Source organism: Marmota marmota, unplaced genomic scaffold, assembly GCF_001458135.2.
Source record: "Marmota marmota marmota unplaced genomic scaffold, marMar, whole genome shotgun sequence".
Taxonomy (NCBI): domain Eukaryota; kingdom Metazoa; phylum Chordata; class Mammalia; order Rodentia; family Sciuridae; genus Marmota; species Marmota marmota.
The window spans coordinates 16841276-16863497 of NW_026000229.1; the positions used below are offsets into that span (position 1 = coordinate 16841276).

The 22222-nt window shown below is 37.6% G+C and overlaps 1 protein-coding gene across 11 annotated transcripts in view; it reads right to left on the reverse strand.

The window, feature by feature from the left end:
- Nucleotides 1-5564: 5564 nt before the first annotated feature.
- Nucleotides 5565-22222, reverse strand: part of Trip4 (thyroid hormone receptor interactor 4) — a 72959-nt gene continuing 56301 nt past the window's right edge. For 8 of the 11 annotated variants that reach the window (XR_007343954.1, XM_048793659.1, XM_048793660.1 and 5 more), the window contains 2 exons: nt 14930-15032; nt 5565-7369 (listed from right to left, as the gene is read on the reverse strand). Coding sequence is in view for 9 of the 11 variants with exons in the window: in XM_048793659.1 (XP_048649616.1) it covers nt 7302-7369; nt 14930-15032 (171 nt within the window). In the remaining 2 variants the exon portion in view is untranslated. Of the gene's footprint in view, nt 7370-14925; nt 15033-22222 lie in introns of those variants that run through there. The other 3 variants (XR_001502962.2, XM_048793657.1, XM_048793656.1) reach the window with 2 other exon arrangements.

The window sequence follows — 22222 nt, forward strand, 5'->3', positions numbered from 1 at the left end:
CCGGGACAAGCAGGGCCGCCTGGAAGACCCGGATACTGGACTGTCGTGCCTTCGGATCTGGACTCCGTGCTGGTGTGGAGTCTGGAGCGGGTGAGCGCAGGGGAAACCCGGAACCTGGATGAATGAGCCAAATCCTAGGTCTCGGAATGAGCTGCTACTGGGAGCCCGGATTAAAGTCGAGCTCCGGGAATTTGGAAAACCCGGCGAGCCAGTTGCAGCAGAGATAAACTCGAAGAAATCTGGGTTGAAGAGTTCCAACCTAACGCTCCCTTCTCGCTCTCTTCTCGTGGAAGGGAGAACTCTTACTGAACCAGACTTCTCGCAGAGGGATCTCTGAAGAAGTACTGTACCATAAGTACATAAGAGCAGTTCGGTAGATGTCCTTCAGCCGTATGGAGGAAAAGGGCCTCAGGTCTGAACATAAATATCAACAAAGGGCAACCACAGCTCATGTTGGTTTCAATCATTTTACATCTTCATTCAGCAAAACCCCTCACTTTTAATCCTTTGTTCTCCTAGGTTTCTTTAGGTTTATCACTTGTTTTCCTCTACAGAGTACCCATTTCTAATCCTTCAACATCTTTTTCAGTATACCATCCTTTTTGGAGGGTGTGGGGGGTTACTGGGGATTGAACTCAACCACTGAGCCACATCCCCAGCCCTATTTTGTATTTTATTTAGAGACAGGGTTTCATTGAGTTGCTTAGGGTCTCGCTTTTGCTAAGGCTGGCTTTGAACTCCCCGCAACCTCCCAAGCCTCTGGAATTACAGATGAGCGCCATTGAGCCCGGCTCAGTTCACCATCCTATATCATAAATTTTGTTTTTTATTTTCTGATTTCTTTCCCCCTTACTGGGCACATGCACATGCTAGGCAAGCGCTCTACCAACTGAGCAACATCCCTAGCCCTTATATTCTATATCTTATTCTGTCCTCATCCAACAGACCTTTTTATTACTATAGATTATAACTTTTGTCTTTATTTATCTGCCATTCATATCTGCCCAGCACACTAGTACACAGTAAATATCTTTTAAAAAAATACATATTTATTTTTTAGTTGTAGTTGAACACAGTATCTTTATTTTATTTATTTATTTTATGTGGCGCTGAGGATCGAACCCAGGGCCTCGCACATGCTGGGCAAGCGCTCTACCGCTGGGTCACAAACCCAGCCCGGCAGTAAGCATTTTTAAGTGAACACTCTCACCCATCACTTGTGAAACATTATATTCTTCACAACCTTCTAAGACTTCCACCTTCTACCACAGCAAACAGAAATTTATCTTAATCCTCAAAGTTCCACACTACTTAGCCTATTATGTCCTTCCTGTGTGCATGACCATTTCATTCTGCTTTGCAGATCTTTCCTTTCTTCCTTTATCCTGAGGCTTCCTTCAACAGTGCCACTCAAGACAGCATGAGACTTAGAGTTAAGAGTGAGTCATAAAATCCCTTTACTTCCCATCTCTATCTCCACACACACAAAAAAGGAGAGTGGGAGGGTTGACAGCTAAAAATGAACAATAAGCCTGTGTGGCCTAGGAAAACTAATTCCCCTTTGGTCCACCAATATCCCCATGGTTCTTGGGACAGTTCAGGGTCAGAACTGATCCTAAGTGACAGTAAACTTCCATTCTGAACTGTAGTAGTGAGGATTCAACTACTTAGTAGGCCAAAAAAAAAAAAAAAAAAAAGCGTTCAGTGTTTTAGATTTATGTATGACTTATGTAACAGTTAAATATTTCAATAGTCATCTCCTACCAAAGGAGTGTGACTAACACTGGAGAGGACTAAATTGCAAAAGTAAAAGGAAAGGAGAATAAAGTTTTCTTCTCTCTCTCTCTCTCTCTCTCTCTCTCGTTCTGGGTATTGAACTCAGGGGCATTCTGTCACTAAGATACAATCTCAGCCTTTTTAAAATTTTGAGACAAGGCCTCACTAAAGTAACCCTCCTACCTTAGCCTCCCAAGTGGCTGGGATCACAGACTTGCAAGAGAAAACATTTCTATAGCGGATCTCAATTCTTAGATGCTCTCATACCTGAAAGACTCACTAAAAAATTTCAAGTGATCAAATGTACCATACAGTAAAATAATTTTAGCTATTTATGATGGCAAACATCTGCAATCCCAGCTGCTCAAGAGGCTGAGGCAGGAGGATCGAGAATACCAGGCTAGCCTGATTAATTTATCAAGATCCTGTTTCAAAACAGAAAGAACTTGGAGTGTAGCTCAGTGATAACACTCCTGGGTCCAAATCCCAGTACTTCAAAAGAAGAAAAAAAAAAATCTTAAAACCTTAAACCAGGTGTGGTGGTGCCTACGTATAATCCCAGTGATTTGGGAGCCTGAGGCCCGATGATTGCAAATTCAAGGCTAGCCTCAGGAATTTAGCAAGACCTGTGTCAAAATAAAAAAAATTAAAAGGGCTGGGGAGGTAGCTCAATGTTAAGGTGCCCCAAAATTCAATCCCCAGTACAATAATAACAACAGTAAGAACAACAAAGAATCTTAAATTGTGACTTCCTGTACCTCTAGACCAAGGATTGGCAAACTGTGGCCCAAGTAACAAACTAGAGTCGCCACCTGTTGGTATGTCCCATGAACTAAAATGGGTTTATATTTTTAAATAGTTAAAAATTAATCATAAGAAGTTGGGTGTGGTGGCACACACCTGTAATCCCAGTGGCTCAGGAAACTGAAGCAGGAGGATCTCATGATTCAAAGAGCTTCAGCAACTTAGCGAGACCCTGTTTCAAAATAAAATATACAAAGGGATGGGGATGAGCTCAGTGAGTTAAATAATCCCTGGTATCAAAAAAAAAAAAAAAAAAAAAAAAAAAANTTGCACTACAACAGCAGAGTTGAATAGCTGTAACAGATTACATGGCCAGTAAAGGTTAAAACATTTGCTGTTTGGTTCTTTCCAGAAGTTTGCCAACCTCTGCTCTGGATGAGCACTGTCAGAACTTTTGCAATGGTAGAACTGGTCTATACTAGTGCTGTTCAATTCAGATGTCGCAAGCCATATGTGGCTACTTGAACACTAAAGATAGGGTTAACAGTGATTTAAGAACTGAATCCTTCATTGAAATTTATTTGTGTGTGTGTGTGTGTGTGTGTGTGTGTGTTCAGGACCTTGTGTATACAAGGCAAGCATTCTACCACTGAGCTACATCTCCAGCCCTGAAATTTAAATAACCACCTTTGGCTAGTGGCTACCATATTAGACAATATTGCTCAAGACTCCTCTCAAAGAGAAGAAATTTGGTGACATTTTATGCTTCTCAGGCCAACATTTCACTCCCTTTCTGTGACATACCTCTTTATGGATTCTCAGTACCTCTCTCCCTCAACATACCTCTTTTTCTGATTCCAGGTTAGGGTCCATTTACTAGGTTTTCTTTCTAGGCTCTACCATCACGACTGAAATCCAAAATCTAATCAGTTTACCAAGTTTCATTCCACAAATTAAGCCATACTATGTGCGCAGACATAAATAGAGATTTATACAAGTTTCTTTGTTTTAGAGGACAGGACAGTGGCTATGTAATTTCTTCACTGTGTGAGAGAAATAGAAATGCCCTCCACAAGCCAGAACCCTGTTGCTGCTAATGAATGGATCACCTCCCTCTGAACACATTCACAGAAGTTGAGAACAGCAAATGTGCAGAATCTCAAGGAAAAAAAATTCCTTTACCACAGAACTGACTTTCTTCCTCCAGGCCTAATAAACTGAAGTTTACTGATTTCTCTAGTTTTATAGATGCTTGCTTTTTACTGGTCTCTAGCAAAGGCATTTTAAAAATTACTAGATTAAATGAAATCCACATAAATGGGCTTTAGTAGAGATAGTCGTTAAAGTGGAAAGAGATTAAGGTTTATAACTCATAAAAAGCCTGTAACTTTGTAATTATTTATAAAACTAATCTTTAAAGCATACATTTTTCACACTTCCTAGGAAAAAATTATTTCTGTAAAACTCCAGTTTAAGAAGAGAGGGGATACCTAATTTTCTTTCTCTAGATAAGCTATAGGAAGCAAACAAATAATGCCCCTAAGTCCTTACTGTATTCTAAAATGTCTCTTACAAAGCCACTAAACCCTGACAAAGTCTCCAGTTTCATATGCAGCTACTGTGAACTTAAATAAATAAGACTGAGTCCTGCCTGCGGGAGGGGGGGGTGTGGGGGAGTAGAGGGAGGGAAAAAAAACAAACTTGAGATTCCTTTAGGTACTATACACAAATTGATAGCCACTGAATCCAGCCATACAAAAAAGGGCACAGATATTGAGACTGCAACAGAAAACCAACTCAGAAACTTGAAACTTCTTTCAGGGCTAAACTATAAACTATCCCAGAGTTAATAAGGTCAGAGCAAAATGTTGTACAGTCTATTCCCAAGCAAGTTTGCACTTAGGCTGCTAAGAATTTCCAGTACGCTTTAAATTATGCTATTCATCTTTGAGCAACTGAGGGCCATATCCCCTCAAGCCTCTCCCACACTTCCTCTCCATGTCTACACAAGTAAAAGAGAGACCTTATACTACACTACCACGTGAACTAAAGACAGGCTTTCACAGGCTAACCACGAAAAGAAGTTTCCAAGTTACTCTGCCATTTACTCATGTAGCTCCAACTGCATATTTTGAATGCTAAGGTGGGTTCTTGTAAAGTTCTTGTAAACTTTCTTATCACAGCATACAAAATGGTTGTATAACACAATCTGTTACAGCTCTCAATATTTTTCTTCACATACAATCTATCCAGGTGGAACATCAATCCAGACTCCTCTGTGTACAGGTTGTCTTCAAATAAAAAGCAGAGAAACTTCTTTGTTTTGTTTTTGTTATTTTTTTGCTGCCTAGGCTCCTTATCTCCTTTCTACCTTTCAGTTTTATTTTAGTATTAAGAAAGCCAAACAAGGGACTGAGGATGTGGCTCAGTGGTAGAGCACTTGCCTAGCATGTATGAGGCACTGGGTTCAATTCTCAGCACCACATAACAATAAATAAAATAAAGGTATTGTGTCCATCTAGAACTAAGAAAAAAAAAAAAGGTAGACAAGCCAGGTGCAATGGTGCACACCTGTAATCCCAGGAAATCTGGATACCGAAGGAGGAGGATTCATAAATCTGAGGCCAGCTTCAACAAGTTAGCAGTTGCTGACCTGACTTAAAATAAAAAAATAGCCAGACCCAGTGGCGCACACCTGTAATCCCAGTGACTCAGGAGGCTGAGACAGGAGGATTGTCAGTTCAAAGTTAGCCTCAGCAAAAAGCCAAGGCGCTATGCAACTCAGTAAGACCCTGTCTCTAAATAAAAGAAAAAAGGGCTGGGGATGTGGCTCTGTGGTCCAATGCCCCTGAATTCAATCCCTGGTACTACTACTACTACTACTACTACTAATAATAATAATAAATAAATAAATATGTTAAAAAAAAAAAAAGGACTGGGGATGTAGCTCAATGGTAAAGCACCCTTGGGTTCAATTTCCAGCGCACACACACACACACACACAAAAGCAAGAAAGCAAGCCAGACAACTTCAACAATACAGAATTCAGGGTGGTAGTGCTTTATGCCTTCATTAATAGTAGGGTCTCCAGGAGACTAAAAAGACTTTTTTCCCAATAAAGAAGTGCCATTAGCTGTCCTTGCCACTTTCTCCAGAGGTTGAAAAGAAAAAAGAACACTGCATGTTTGCATCACCAGAATAGGAATCTGATGGGTTTTCCCTGGGAATCCAGAATGATCAGCCCCTATAGAACCAATGCTTATAGCAATGCAACAAGCAGGGTTCACAGTTGAGTGAACATCAATGTATAATGAGTGGAGGCATTTCAATGCAAATAAATACTGAATATGAAAGATTAAAGAAAGGGGAAATTAATCTTTTTATAATACAGAGTACTTTTTCCCTCTCCCTCACTCTCTCTTTTTTAAGTCATACATATAACTACTAGAGTGAGTTGAATTCCCAGTGCAGTGGTGGTGTTTTATAAAAAGCAGAACATACACAATTAAGACCATGGATTTCCTCACGATGCTAGCAATTGAGATTCTGATAACTCTTCAGAACAGACTTAGAAACAAAGTGCTTCACAAAGTAAGGCTAGATGGACTAGTAAAAAATCTCATTTCAAACCTGTTTCCTGTTTTTCTAAAGCTCATAGTTTGTGGATGGTTACAAATAGTTTGGGTTTCAGCATTTGAGGGTATTTGGATGTACTTACTGAAGAGATTTTATTTTTTCAATTAGTTTTGAATTGCTCCATCCACATTATGCTTTTGCAATACCAACAAAATAAATCGGGCAGCTTTACAGTGCTTTACTAAGTGGCTCTATCTATTCCCAATCTGATCCTTCCTTGTCTTGACTTCTCGAACTAATGAACAAAGTGGAAGTGCTTCTTCAGGTTATTTCTTTTGCTCCCACCCCAAATATAAAAACTAGCAAGTAAACACGGCCAATAAGGGTAACTCAGCTTTTCACTTTTCAATTAAGGGATGTTGGAACCTGTATGGTGGTGTATGCCTGTTATCCCAGGTACTCAGGAAGCTGAGGTAGGAGGATTGCAAGTTCAAGGCCAGCCTCAGCAATTTAGCAAGACCCTTTCTCAAAATTAAGAAGTAAAAAGGGCTGGGGATGTAGCTCAGTGGAGTAAAGGACCTCTGATTTCAATCCCTAGTATTTAAATTTAAAAAAAAAATGTTTTTGAGATGCTGAACTCCAGCAAAAAGCTTGTTCAAAATATTTTGTGTCATCAGAGGTTTGTATTATACTTAGGATTCCTTAAACATCCTACTACCCTATCAGACTTTCATTTTGAAAAGAAAAATTAAACCCAAGTAGTCCCTTAAAAAAAATTGCTAACCTGGGTTAAGAACTTTCTTAGCTACAAATATAAATCTCAGAAGAAAATGTAATCTCCAACTTGTACTTTGTCCTTTTGGTACTGGGGATCGAATCCAGGGCCTCACACATGTAAGGCAAGTCCTCTATCACTAAGCTACCCTCTCCCCAGCCCTACCATAATGACAAAAATGTCAAAGACCTAGAATTTTTTAAAATAAATTTTTATAAATAGTGTATTCAAAGATTTTGACCCACTACATAAAGTAAGAATCCCAATTATTTAAGAAAAATATACAGATTTCATTAAGAGTTTAAATTCTGAGAGATTCAAGCCTGACACCAAGTCTTTAGATTTCTACTGCTTCAATTCCAAAGGATCAGTGGATAGCAAATTTAGTACACAAAACTCCACTATGCTGTATAGTTCCTTTTTTCCTGGGTCAGACAGCTTTATTCTGCTTCATTAACCCCTTCTTTGCTCCTTGATGGATCTTGGAATCCAGTTTCCCTGTAAGGAAGAAAAAAAAGTCTCATTTATTTTTTTAAATTTGCAATGCAAATATTTCATGGCCTCCCAGGTCTTCTGGTTACTGTGTTCCTGTCACATTCAATTATCTTGCTTTAGGATTCAGATACTCCCAAACTTCAGAGTTTCATTTTGTAAGAATGAGAAAGCAGTGAGAACACTGTATATGGATGGATGGATATGGACTCATATGTATACATACACAAAGTATTATTTGTGCAAAGAACCTAATCTAAATCTAATTTTGTAGCTCCTAGAAAAGAAACAAAGTTTTTTTTTTTTTTTCCCCTGGGTATTTGATACTAAGGCAAAGTTTTTAAGAATATTAACATGTAATAAAGAAAGGAAGGTATTTTACAGAGTGAGAAATCCATTCTGCTGACCTGTTAACTGGCTCAGCATAATGCATGAACCTTCTTTCACAGTGAGAAAATCAGTTCAACTCACCCCTTTGCTGTCTCAGACTTAATAGGGCGAGTGACCTGAAACAGTGGAATTGAATCCACATGAATGCTTTGCTGACAAAGGGCCCCTTTATCACCAGCTAAGAAGGGTAAAGGTCATAGGCCATAGGCCACATGACTCTTCTGTGTTAAACTTAGAAACAAGCAATTTTCGTGTCCCAGGTGATCCAAATGAGAGGAACTTTACTAATATGTTCTCTGAACTGTGATTCCGTGGATCTACCAGGATAGCATTTGGTTCAGTGGTAGCTGCCTTTGAATCATCCACATCATAAAGAGAATCTTCAGAGTTCTTGTCTTTCTGGCCTGAGAAAAAAGCTTGCAATTTTTTTTTCTCCCTCAAAAAGCCTCATCTAAGTCAAGAGAAGTTGATGCTAAAAATAGAAACATAATTCAGTTCAACTTTAGCTCTAAAAAATAAATAAAGAGGTGTGGGTATACAAGGGCACCCAGGTATACTTTGGGCCCACACCTATAACCAATGCCATTCATATGCTGTCATTTTCCTTTGTTGGGCAATTAGGTATAACTGAAAGAACACTGAACTAGTAGAAGACCAAGGTTCTAGCCCATTGTCTCTGGTATTAACTAGTTGTATGATCTGAAGCAAGTCATTCAGCCTCTGGATTTCAGTGGTCTCATCTGTCCAATTAAGAGAAGAATACATGCCCTGATGACCACACAAGGAGACTGAGAGAAAACCTCAGCCTAACAAATATCCATGTTTTCTTAAATCCCCTTCCTCCAGTCTTTTGGAATAACACCTGCTTTTGGAAATAACATTACATCTTCTTCTGGGCTTCCTCAGAAACTGTCACTCAATGAAACCCTGAAGGCCATCAACAATATTCACAATGCTGTTGATTTTAATTTGGGCTTTAGAGCATAGGGCATTCCCAGGGTTTTAGGAGTTTTTTTCATCCCATAGACTGCCTGGCTGGAAACCTGAACATGTGCCAGCGATCTGGCAAAGAGCCCTACTACAAGGCAAGTTTGCCTTTGTATTCCTAACATTACCACAGTGACTGTCAAATGGTTGGTTTTCAATAAATGCCTTCATTAAATGACTAAAACAAAGAAGATAGATACTACAACTTTGTAACCCAAAGTAGCTGATATCAAATAAACTTTATACACTGTAAAAGGTGGTGGTACACAGAAATAAGTATTGAGTCTCATTCAGTACTTTAGGACAAGCTAAGACAGAATTTAGAATTTCATCTGAGACTCCAGACATCCAGTTCTCAATTTTATTTGAGACTCTAACTGCATAACCTTGAGGATGTTCCATAGTGACTCTTGTCCTCAATTTTTTTCAACTCTAGAAGAAATTAGAGAGTACTGAAGGTCCCATCCAGCTCTATAATATTATGCCCTAAAATTGAAAGGTAAATTGGAAACTGGGCATGGTAGTACACATCTTTAACCCCAGCTACTAGTTTTTTTTTTTTTTTTTTTTTTTTTTTTNGAAGTCCCTTATATAAAATGGTGTTGTATTTACATATATCCTATGCATATCCTCCTGTATACTTTATTTATTTATTTATACATACCAAAGATTGAACCTAGAGTGCTTAACTAACCCCTGAGCCACATCCCCAGCCCTTTTTATTTTTTCATTTTAAATTGCAGAAGCTAATTTCAAATTTGTGATGCTCCTACTCAGCATCTGGAGTCTCTGGGATTATAGGTATGTGCTTCCATGCCTGCTAGTCCCAGTGATTCAGGAGGCTGAGGCAGGAGGATCAACAAGTTTGAAGTCAAGGCTGGGTAATTTAGCAAGACCCTTGCCTCAAAATGAAATTATAAAAAAGCGGGGAGGCTTGAAATGTAGTTCAGTGGTAGAGTGCTTGCCTAACATGTGCAAAGCCCTGGGTTTAATCGAACAAAAGAAAAAAAAAAAAGTGAATTGGAATAATTTGTTCCTGAGGCAACCTGATTTAAAAAAAAAAGTAGGAAAACTAAAACCAGAAGATTTAAGAAAAATACAACTTCTGTAAACCTGTTTACTCAAATATAAAATGAAAGGAGGAAAAAAATCTCTATAAACTCAGAATTGTTGAAATTATAGGTAACATTATGTGCTCTCTATATACAAGGCACTGTGCTAAGTATTTTACACATATTATGTAATTTAATCAAGTAACTAATTGTAATAATACAGTTGTCCCTCAGAATCTGTAGGGGATTTATTCCAGAACCCCAATGTATAACAAAATCCTCAGATGCTGAAGTCCCTTATATAAAATGGTGTTGTATTTACATATATCCTATGCATATCCTCCTGTATACTTTATTTATTTATTTATACATACCAAAGATTGAACCTAGAGTGCTTAACTAACCCCTGAGCCACATCCCCAGCCCTTTTTATTTTTGAGATAGAGTCTTGCTAAATTGCTTAAGGCCTCACTAAATTGCTGAGGATAGCCTTGAACTTTTGATCCTCCTGCCTCAGCCTCCTGAGTTGCTGGGATTAAAGCTGTGTGCCATCACACCTGGCGAAAATTATTCGTAAATTCAGAATCCCCTGAAAAAGTAAGGGTGTTTATATTATTTATATGGAGGCTTTGGAGTTGTTTCTTAGTTATGGCCTGTTTCACCCTAGAGTCACCATATAATCCCATGCAAGTCTATAAATGTATTCTATTCCTCATATTAAAAAAAAAGAGATAAAAATTTTCTTCACAAAGACTTACTGTATAAGAACATTCCAAACCTAAATTTCAGAAAACTCCTGTCTGATTGTGAAAGGCATCAAGAGGGATCATGTCAGGTAAAATCAACAGTAAATGGTAGACAAACTAATCACTAGCTTTGATGATGATGTCATAAAATATAAGACTTATAGGAGGAAGGTGATCCAAGAGGAACAAGGATTTCCAGGCCTTTCCCAGGGATTGCAAAATTCCAGGGATTATAAAATTCTTCAATCACTTAGCCTATCTAATAAAACCATACATGGGCCAATAATTTGTGAATTTTTTTTTTAATCAAGGACATCTTTGTAAACTTAATACCTACCAGAGTGACTACCAATACCAGCAACTCTTGAGCCAACTATAGGCAATGAAGCAAGGGACTTGGGCTTCTTATGGGAAAAGGCATATCCTCAAATAATGGCTATTCTCAGATTAAAGGAACCCTGAGCTATGAGTTCTAATTGACTTGATCTTTCAAGACTTGGGATCTCGACAGTGAATCACAGTAATATACAATACATTCTCTTAGTAGGAGAGAGATAATGCTTAGTTCCTGTATTTACATTTAGTACCTAAAGCATCTCAGTGTTAAACCACATCCTCAATCACAATGCATAAAAGAATATCAAGTGCATGTGCAGCAGATGGGCAAGAAGTTACAAGAAAAAAAGTATTTGTCATCAATCCATATGACTTTCTAGGGATTTTTCACATGCTTTGAATAAAATAAAAGGCAGTATAGAATTTACATGAGTGTATATAACATGTAGTTAATGTAAAAAAAAAAAAATTCCAGGCTGGGGATAGCTCAGTGGTAGCACACTTGCCTAGCATATAGAGGGCCCAAGTTCAATTCCCAGTACCACACATACAAAAAATATTCCTTTATCTCTTTGAGTATTCAATCTATATACTCCACTATAATTAACGTTTTTTTGCATTTCCCAATTTAAGCAAACATGAAGCCAAATGATGTTATATTGCACACTACTCTTTCCTGAATTATTTCAATTTCAATGACACAAATTACTCCAAAGTCAAGAAAGTTCAAGTTTATATGTCCAAAAACATACATCAAATATACACCTTTAATTTGAGAAAGATATATACACATGCACACATATGCACACAAATACACAAAAAAACATAACATGTTAAATGGGGAATATTCTAAAAATTTATTTGCAAGTCAAAAGTTTGAAATTTGAAATATATTTCTCATAGAACCAACTTATAAAGGGTGATGAGGTTTCTAAGCATCTTGCAAAGAAACATTTAACCACACTACTCTAAGTAGAGTATTAATATTATTAATACTATGAAATTTAATTATTTCATGTGGTACTGGGATTAAAATTTTTTCCAGCTCTGGAGAGGCACAGTGGCGTATACCTGTAATCCCAGCTACTAGAAGGCCAAGGCAGGAGGATCACATGTACAAGACTAGCCTTGGCAATTTATAAAAACTCTGTCTCAAAATAAAAAATAAAAATAAAAAGGTCTGGGGATGTAGCTCAGTGATAGAACATCCCTGTATTTAATTCCCAGTAGTGTAAAAACAAAAACAAAACACAACAACAAAATTTTCTAGCTCTAAACAACTGGAAGTTTCTCCCAGAGCCTAAAGGAAGGAAAAGGAGTTCCAGTAAAGAAGAAGGTTTTTAGAAATGGTAATGAGGAATGAAAGATGATGAAATAAGAAGTTAAAGGAAATAGAAAACTTCACACCAGACTAAATTCTCAGATTAGGCTGACTCTCAATAGAAATATTTTCTGAGATCCATATGGGCTAGCCAAACTTTTTTATTTTTTTTATTTTTTGGAGACAGGGTTTCAATTGCTGAAGCTAGCCTCAAACTTGTAATCCTCCTGCATAAGTCTCCCAAGTCACTGGGATTATAGTCATGTGTCACTAAGCTCAGCTCTATTTCTTCCTTTTAGAAACATTTTCACTATTGTTTCTGACCAATGTTCTATTAACTAATAGAAACAGAATAACGTGAAAGACATAAGGTATCAAGACTTTCTCTTAAAAACATCACTCTCCTTCATCCCTTTCACCCCACAGGAGAAAAATGAAGGTCATATATGTGTTAAAGGTGGGTCTCTGAGTAGAAAAAGTACTAAAATAAAACATTTCAGAAAAATATTTAGACTCTACTTACACAGAATGTTTTTTTCACAGGGTCTTAAACAGTAGATGAAAACTAAGACAGGGAATAAAGCTGAGAAAGGGAACTGGGACTAAAGATCAAGTAATAGTTGTTTGAGAGAGAAGACCCATCTCCATTTCTCCTTCTTCCAACAGGACTGCCATCAGTACCTAAAGCAAGGTGAGGATGGAATGGGGGAGGAAGTTCTAGAACACCACAATAAAAAATAAGGGAATGTGAAAGAAGATTTCAGTTCTCAATACTAGAGAGGAAAAAAGAATTTCCAAGGTTACCTGGCCAATAACTGGAGTAACTGGAGTATAGTCTGAAGTAAATAATCTATGTAAGTCAAAGGCAACTTTGTTTAGAGTTTCTTATGTATAGGAATCTCAGGAAAATATGTCTTATCAATCATGAGAGTTCCTAAATTTTGCAGTGAACACTAAATTGATATTCCAAGCATTTCATCTTGTGATGAAAAACAATGCTAAAATATAGTCAGCTGGCCAATAGCATCAGTATCATCTGAAAGCAGGACCCAGGATCCTGTGTTTTTATAGTTTGGCTAGGTGATTTTTATTTTTTCATAGTTTGAGAAGTACTTATCTACAGAATAGATTTATAAAAAGGCAAGTTGTTACCCAAGGTATAGGAGAAGGTAAAGTTGTGCACAAGTGAAAACAAGCATGCCTCAGAACTGCCCAATTCATATAATGGGAAAACAGTGATATGGAAGCATGAAACAGTAACTGACGTGAGCAAATGGGAATTGTTGTTGATGATTTTCAATAGAAGTTAGCCAGAGAAGGAACCATTATATGTTTTTTGTGATTGATGTGAAATAGAAGAGGCTACTTCTAGAACTAGAGAGAGGAGAAGTGGGAGCTGATCAGTTCAAAGAAGAAAGTAAAGTCAACAAGCATTTCCTGAGAAGGCAATATGCAAAGGGTATTATAATTACAAAAACCTAAGAGCAAAAGTCATAGAAAATAAACCGAGATTTCAAAAAGAATGAAAAGCAAGAGGGCTCAGGCACAACTATAGGAACCAATAATAAAGGGAAATATGGGAAGTGGTGCCTCTAAAATAGACACTCATTGGACTGGGGGTGTAGCTCAGTGCTACAGCATTTGTCTAGTATGCATGAAGCCCTAGATTCAACCCCTAGCACCACAAAAAACAATAACAACAAAAACCCAAACAAATGAAAAACAACTTAAGGGCTGAAGGTGTGTAGTTCATTGGGAGAGTGTGCTTAGCATATTCAAGGCCCTAAGTTCAATCCCTATCACCAAAAAATTAAATTAAAAAAATACATATATGGGCTGGGGATGTGGCTCAAGTGGTAGTGTGCTCGCCTGGCATATGTGCGGCCCGGGTTCGATCCTCAGCACCACATAAAAACAAAGATGTTGTGTCCGCCGATAACTAAAAATAAATAAATATTAAAAATTCTCTCTCTCTCTCTCCCTCTCTCACTCTCTCTTTAAAAAAAAAAAAAAAAAATACATATATAGCCAGGCACAATGACACACTCCTATCATCCCAATGACTCCAAAGGCTGGGGCAGTAGGATCACAAATTCGAGGTCACCCTCAGCAACTTAGCAAGACACGGTGACAATTAATTAATTAATAAGGATCTATGATGTAGCTCTGTGGTAAAGGGCCCCTAGGTTCAATACCTAGTACCAAAGAAATAAAACAACACAAGGGCCTAGGGAATAGCTCAGTGGTAGAACATTGCCTAACATGTGACAAAACAAATAAAAAAACAGTTTTAAGATGTATGATATGTCAAAATACATTCTATTGTCATAACTAATAAAAACAGAAAATTTAAAAAAAAGATTTTAAGTTTTATTCTTGGAACAAATATTGAAGAACAATGGATAAATGACAATATTGTCACTAGTATTAGATCCCTACTTTCTCTGATGAGCATCACACAGTGGGGCAAAGCATTCTTTTGGGTAACAAATTGCATTTTAATGTAATGGGGTTCTAAATAGAAGTTTATGGTGATTTACTATCATGCCAATGATTGTGGATCAGGATACTTTGGGAAGGCTATATTGTAGTAAATCCAACAGTAAAGTTATTGATAAAATAATAATGTGAATCCTCCCATTAGGAATACCACAGAACAAATACTTTTAAAGTTAGACAAGTGAGATACAAAACAAAAAGGAAACAAATTAGACCATCAAAGATAGTGACTTACAGATTTTTGGATTTCCTTTAATAGGAAACTTCACAATCATTTCCTGGGGATTTTTGCAGATGAAAACAAATGGAGAATCAGATTCTTGACTGATGTCTGGAAACTGTGAATTATAAAAATAAAAAGTTCAAGCTATTTGGGATAAATTTAGAATTTTAAAGAGATCAAAGCATGTCCCAGATTTTACCTTGACATTCTGATGATAGTATTCCTCATTTTTTAGGTAAAGAGGATTATGCTCAACAAGCAAGAACAGAATTTCACCTTTCTGCAGTCTTTAGCACAGTTTTATATATTCTTGCCTGCCACCTCTGGCTTTCAATAGTGGGAACTGCTTCATAAACAAAGGATGCCTGACATCCTTCCAGGCAAATCAGAACTGACCATTCTTTTTAACACAAACAACTCAGAGTTGGGAGATTCACAGGTCTCTTTCAGAAATATTGGTTCAACCCAAGTGAAGTACTGGAAGACTTTAGAAAAACATTTGTGGAAATTCTGCCAGCAACAGTACACACAGCCCTTCTCTCACTAAAGTCAAGGAAGATGATTCATTCTGAAAGGTATGAACATGTAAAAGCTGTCTTAGGGTAAAAAGGTAACTGGCAGAACAATTCTGAAAATTTTTTTAAAAGTCTTTTTTGGATCTCTTATCACAAAACAAATTTGCCTGAATACTTAGAACTTTTATTCCTTCTACAAAGACAGGCACAGAACCTAAAAAGAAGACTATATTTAGTATACAATCACAATTTAAGGAACAATTAGGGGTTGGCAGAAAATGTTCTCTAGCAATGCCCAACTGATCTGGTGTTACATTAGTTCTTATCTTGGGATATCCTGTATTTAGCAAGATGGACAAATATGACTGATAGGCATCTGGGTCAGACTTAATTACCAGAGAAGCTGTTCTCCTAGTAACTACTATAAAAATATGAAATTAGCTTTCCTACTTGCATAAGGTCCTGGGTTTGATCCAAAACATGGCCAAAAAAGACAAAAATAAGAAATTATTTTTCCACTCTTATTTTTCCAAAGATTTAAGACTCTAAAGTAGAAAAAGAGGTTTCAGCTAAAAAAAAAAAAAAAAAGCAAGAAAATTCAAATTTATCTAGTGGAAGCATAAACTTCTTTACTGATCACTCTGTCCGAAGTGATAAGTTGATACTGTACAGAAAACAGGTAATAGCAGCTTTTGTTTCTGACCATATACCATAGCTTTTAGTGTAGGACAGGTGTGGCATATCCTTCATAAGAAGTAATTGAAGGGGCTGGGGCTGTGGCTCAATGGCAGAGCACTTGCCTAGCATGTGTGAGGCACTGGGTTTGATCCTTAACACCATATACAAAAATAAGCAAATAAAATGAAAGCGTGCTGTCCATCTTCAACTACCAAAAAAAAAAAAAAAAACCCACTTATCAACCACAAACATATTCACAAGCAACATCAAAATAGTCACAGTGGAAAAGACAGTAAAGATGGGAGGATGAATCCTCTTCTTCCCTTATCCCCTGGATCCTTAGAACTCAAAAAAAAGCAGGGACCAATTGTTACTGCTGGGTATTTAGAAGGAAGTAAGCTCCACATACTGAGGTGCTTTGGCACAAGTAAGACCAGAGGCTATCATCAATACCTTTAAACCTAATTCTACAGAGAACAAAGCATCAATAGTCACAATTACCATCTCTTTAATTTTTCCCTTCTCTATAGCTTACAAAAAGGACAATGCTGCTAGGACTTCATAGCTCTGCTTTTCCAAAACAGCCAACCATTTCATCCATTCTCTCCCTTTTCTACCACACTTGTAACTCTTTCTTCCCTACTGGATTAATCCCAATAACACATAAATATTCTGTAATATTTACTATAAAACAAAAATGTCTCCCCAGATCCTACACTAGCTACTACCCCATTTTTCCCAGATCCCCTTTACAATAAAATTATCTGACCAGGCACAGTGGCCCATGCCTGCAATTTCAGGGACCTGGGAGCCTGAGGCAGGAGGATGCAAGTTTGAGGCCAGCCTGGCAACTTAGTAAGACCCTGTCTTAAATAAATACATAGGGCTGAGGGTGTAGCTTTGTGGTAGAGTGTTCCTGAGTTCAATCCCCAGTACCATAATAAATAAACAGACAATTAGACAATTAAAAAAAAAAAAAAAAAAGGTGCCAGATGCAGTGGCGCATCCCTGTAATCCCAGCAGCTCAGGAGGCTAAAGAAGGCTGAAGCAGGTGGATTGAGTTCAAAGGCAGCCTTAGCAACTTAGCGAGGCCCTAAACAACTCAGCAAAACCCTGTCTCTAAGGGATTGCCCAGCATGCAAAAGCCCCTGGGTACAATTCCCATTAACACCCCATCTCTCATCACATACATACAAAAGAAAAGAAATAAAGAAAAGAAAATAATTCTGACGTATGTTAACAGAATAAGTAAATGTTGAATAGTAAGGAAAACTGGAAAATTGAGGGACAAATATAATGATACTATGATAAACTCCTTGGACCAATCATGCCTTATAATGAAGATAAACATTAAGATCTACTTTCCTAACTGAATCTCAAATCTAAGTTCCATGGGAATATCCCTTTTCTCACCCTACCACCAAACACAGGGCTTACATAGACACAGAAATGAGGAGCAAAGCAGCCTACAAACAATAAAGCAAGGCCTTCACGCTTAAGGAAGAATCATTTTTCATTATTAAGGACACTAAGGCAAAGTCAAAGTACCTCCAAAAAAGCATAATAACTCCTAATGCCTGTGCATTAAGGACCACATTATATTCTAACAAGTCAGTGATAGTTGTAAGAAAGGGATCTTTGACCAAAGAGTGAAAAGACTAAAATTACTGACCCAGAGAAAGAGTAAGTTAAGAGAGAGAGGTGAAGAATGTGAATAAACATGATGTCACATTCAGTTCAGAGAGGATGCTAGATTAGGCATCAATGAAATGGAATAATACACAGTTTAAGGAATGTGGGTTTTACAATTAAGCAACCATCCATATTTAGTAAAAGACTCTTCTGACAGTTGTTGTTGTTCTTGTCTACAAAGACTTCTATCACCTGGCTTCCAGTCTGAGGTGGACCTACTCTTCCTTAATGCCTCATAAATTTCACAGCTATTTAACATAACAGGTAATTAACTACTAATCAGCCACTTTCTTCTCCTCTCCAGAGGGAAATTATTCACCAGTCATCTAGAAAACATTTCTTTTGCCATTTTTATGAGGGGAAAAAAAAAAAAAAACTTTTTGGCAACCACTTCTGATTTAGAGCCAAATGGGCATTTTTACCCAACTCCGAAAGCTTCCATTTAGTTCTTGTATTAATGTGATCAATAACTCCTAAACTATGTCATTCTTCACATTACGTCTCAGATGACCTATAAATCTTATACCTACCTTCAGAGTCAAAACAAAGAGTTAATAAAGAACTCATTGACAAAGCACATCTATATGCTGAAGGTTTTCTTGATTGAACTTCAAGGAACTAGATAGGACATGAAATCAGGCTCTGAAATCTAGTTAGCTAAAAACTGACTCCAAGAAGATTGAGGTGATAAAACTCAGAAAAAGAGAAGGAAATGAGTCTGATAAGAGGCCACAAACACAACAGAGCCAAAGAGGCATATCCTGAAAGCAACTGCATCCTTTTTTTGGGGGGTGGGGTGGGATGGGCAGGGGGAGATGGTAAATTAGGAATTGAACCAAGGGTGTTCCAGTCCTTTTTATTTTGAGGCAGAGTCTCACTAGGTTCCTGAGTGTCTTGATAAACTGCTGAAGCTGGCCTCAAACTTGTAATCCTGCTGCCTCAGCCTCCAAAATGGCTGAGTTTACCCCTGGTAATTAATATCTGATAACTGCAGCCAGTTACATTAGATTTTTTGACCTTTCATCCTACATATTTGTTACTTTGTATTCTTTGCCCTACATCTTTGTATTTCCTCTCTGAAACCCCAATCCTAGTAACCAGTGTTTCATTCTTTCTCTCTCTATATTTGACAACCCCCCCACTTTTTTTTTTTAAGATCTCACATATAAATGAGATCATACATTATTTTTCTTTTCATATCTGGCCTCTGTCACTCAGCATGAAGTCCTCCAGTCTTCATTTTTTAAGCTGAGTAATATTCTGTTATATAAACATATACACAGCATATATATATGAATGATACACACCAGTTTCTTTATCCATTTGTCCACTGATGGGCCACTTGGATTGTTTCTATATCTTGGTTATTGTGAATAGTATTGTAATGAATGTGGATGTGCAGATATCTTTATGAGGTAATGATTTGGAGTATATTTCAGAAGAGGGAATGCTGGGTTCAGTACAGTCTTTCTAAAATATACATCTTATTATATCATTTACATGGTTGCCTTTAGAATATAGTTCAAATTCCTATACATGGCATTTATGGCTTTTCACATATCAATCACTCTTTGCTTCTCAATATTGGCATGACCATTTACTAAGCATTCACTATGAGCCAGACTCATATTATGTTAGGAGACATACAGGTGAATAAAACATAGATGATGACCTAAAGGAACTAAATGTGAACATGTAACCTCCATCCCCCCCCCACAAAAAAAAAAAAAAAAAAAAAAAACACAAGGAAAGAAATAAGAAATAAAGTAACATACTACAGTTAGAGGAGTATGAACCTATAGTAGCTCACAGAAGGAAATGATTAATTCTATCAGACAAAAACTGGTTTGGGGTAAGGGAAGAATCTATGGAGTGATATCTGAGCTGTTTTAAAGGATGAATAGGAGCTCTCCTTGTGGAAAAAGGCATAATGAAGGCTGGGATATAGCTCAGTTGGTAGAGTGCTTGCCTCACATGCACAAGGCCTTGGTTTCAATCCCCAGCACCCCCAACACACGCGGCATAATGACTTGATATAGAATAGTATACTGAGTAGTATACTGAAGGCTAGGCTCAGTGACACATATCAGTAATCCTCAGGAGGCTGAGGCAGGAAAATCACAAGTTTGAGGTCAGCTTTAGCAAGTTAGTGAGGGTTTACGTAACTTGGCAGGACCCTGTCTCAAAAACAAAAATAAAAAGGGCTATAGCTCAGTGGTAATGTGTCTGGGTTCAATCCCTGGTACAAAACAAACAAAAAAAGGTATATTAAGGGGCTAGGGCTGGAGCTCAGTGGTAGCACACTTGCCTGGCATGTGTGAGGCGCTGGGTTCGGTTCTCAGCACCACATATAAAAATAGATAAAATAAAGGTCTATAAACAACTAAAAAAAAATTTTTTTTAAAAAAGGTACATTGAGGAATGTATAAATTCTGCTTTCATCAGGATTTCCCTTTTTTTTTTTTTTTTTTTTAAATTGGGTACTGCAGATTGAACTCAGGGGCACATCCCCAGCCATTTTTTATATTTTATTTAAAGACAGGACCTCACTGAGTTGCTTAGTGCCTTGCTATTGTTAAGCCTGGCTTTTAACTCACAATCCTCCTGCCTCAGCCTCTGGAGCAGCTGGGATTACAGATGAGTGCCACTGCACCTAGTAGGATTTGCCCTTTTTTTAGAAGCTTCCTTAATTCTCCCCATTCCATCTAAACCCAGCTGAGTTAGGAGTTGGGTCCCCTCCTTTGTGCATTCTGCTATCCATGTAATAATTATGATTGGGTTTTTTTGTTAGTTTCTTCTAGTAGGCTTAATAATATAGAGGGAATGGAAGATCTTGTTAAAACTCTGGATCTTTAGTCTTTATTATAATGCCTGGCACATAACACAAAATAATAAATATTCCTTGAATGTGTGATTATCTAATATTCTGAGGCATACAATATTGAATTAGGAGATAATTTGTCACTTGGATGACACAACAGATTGGATGACAAACCAAGAAGTCTCAAGCAGATTGTAAAAACATATCAAGGCCACAGCAGATTCCTTCTAGGTCAAGCAGACCACTTTCTCTAAGACTTTCTTAACTTATAGGTTAAAATCAAGGTATCACAACAAATGACTGATTCTACCTATATTAAATCTCTTATATATGTTCTTCTCCTGCCTAATTCCATAGGCATTATACTAAAACAGGTCTTTTTATAGTTCTTTTTTTTTTTAAAGAGAGAGTGAGAGAAAATTTCTTTAATATTTATTTTTTTAGTTTTCAGCAGACACAACATCTTTGTTTGTATGTGGTGCTGAGGATCGAACCTGGGCCGCACACATGCCAGGCGAGCGCGCTACTGCTTGAGCCACATCCCCAGCCCGTCTTTTTATATTTCTACCCTAGACTATAACACTCTTTTCACTAGTCTTCCCACATTCATAATCTTTCCACTTGAATCCATTTTCTACATTGCTGCTAATGAATTTTCTTTTTTTTTTAAGAGAGAGAGAGAGAGAGAGAATTTTAATATTTATTTTTTAGTTTTCGGCAGACACAACATCTTTGTTTGTATGTGGTGCTGAGGATTGAACCAGGGCCGCACGCATGCCAGGTGAGCGCGCTAGCACTTGAGCCACATCCCCAGCCCATTGCTAATGAATTTTCCTCAGGCAAAGCTCTGATCCTGTTACTGCTTCATAAAACCTTCAAAACCCTCCTCCCCATCCTGCAACTCACTAGAAAAAAAGGTCTTAATTCTGCAGCCTATCATTCAAAGCTATCAACTTTCTGACCACAATCTACCTTTCCATTCTTGCTTGCTGCTTGTTCCTCTTCCCTCACATATTTCTTTCAACCAACTGATTTGCCATCATTATTCCTACATCCTTATAACATCCCATCAGTATTCAGGATGGCCTTGACCTTGACATTCTACCTCAGCTTCCAGAGTTATCTGGGAATTACAGGTACACACCACCTCATCTGGCCTCCCATCTGTGCCTTTGGTCACATTACTTCCTCTCCTTGGAATATGCTTTTCTTTTTTTATTTTGCAGTACTAGGGATTGAACCCAGGATCTTGCACATACTAGGGAAGGGCTCTATCACTAAGCTACATCACCAGTCTTTTTTATTTTTTGAAATGGCCTCCCTGAATTGCTCAGGCTGGCTTGGAACTTGGAATCCTCCTGCCTCAGTCTCCCAAGTAGCCGGGATTACAGGAATGCCTCACCATGCACAGCAAGAATATGCTGTGCTAGCATGTAAATAGGAAGACTTGGACAGCAAACTCCCAATTTTAACATGGGTTGACCAACATTACACAAGTTGTTTGTACTCTCTTAGCTTTAAGTTCCTTATCTCTAAAAGAGGAATAATAGTATCTTGCTTGGAATTGTTGTGAAGTTTAGAAAATAATATATATAATAA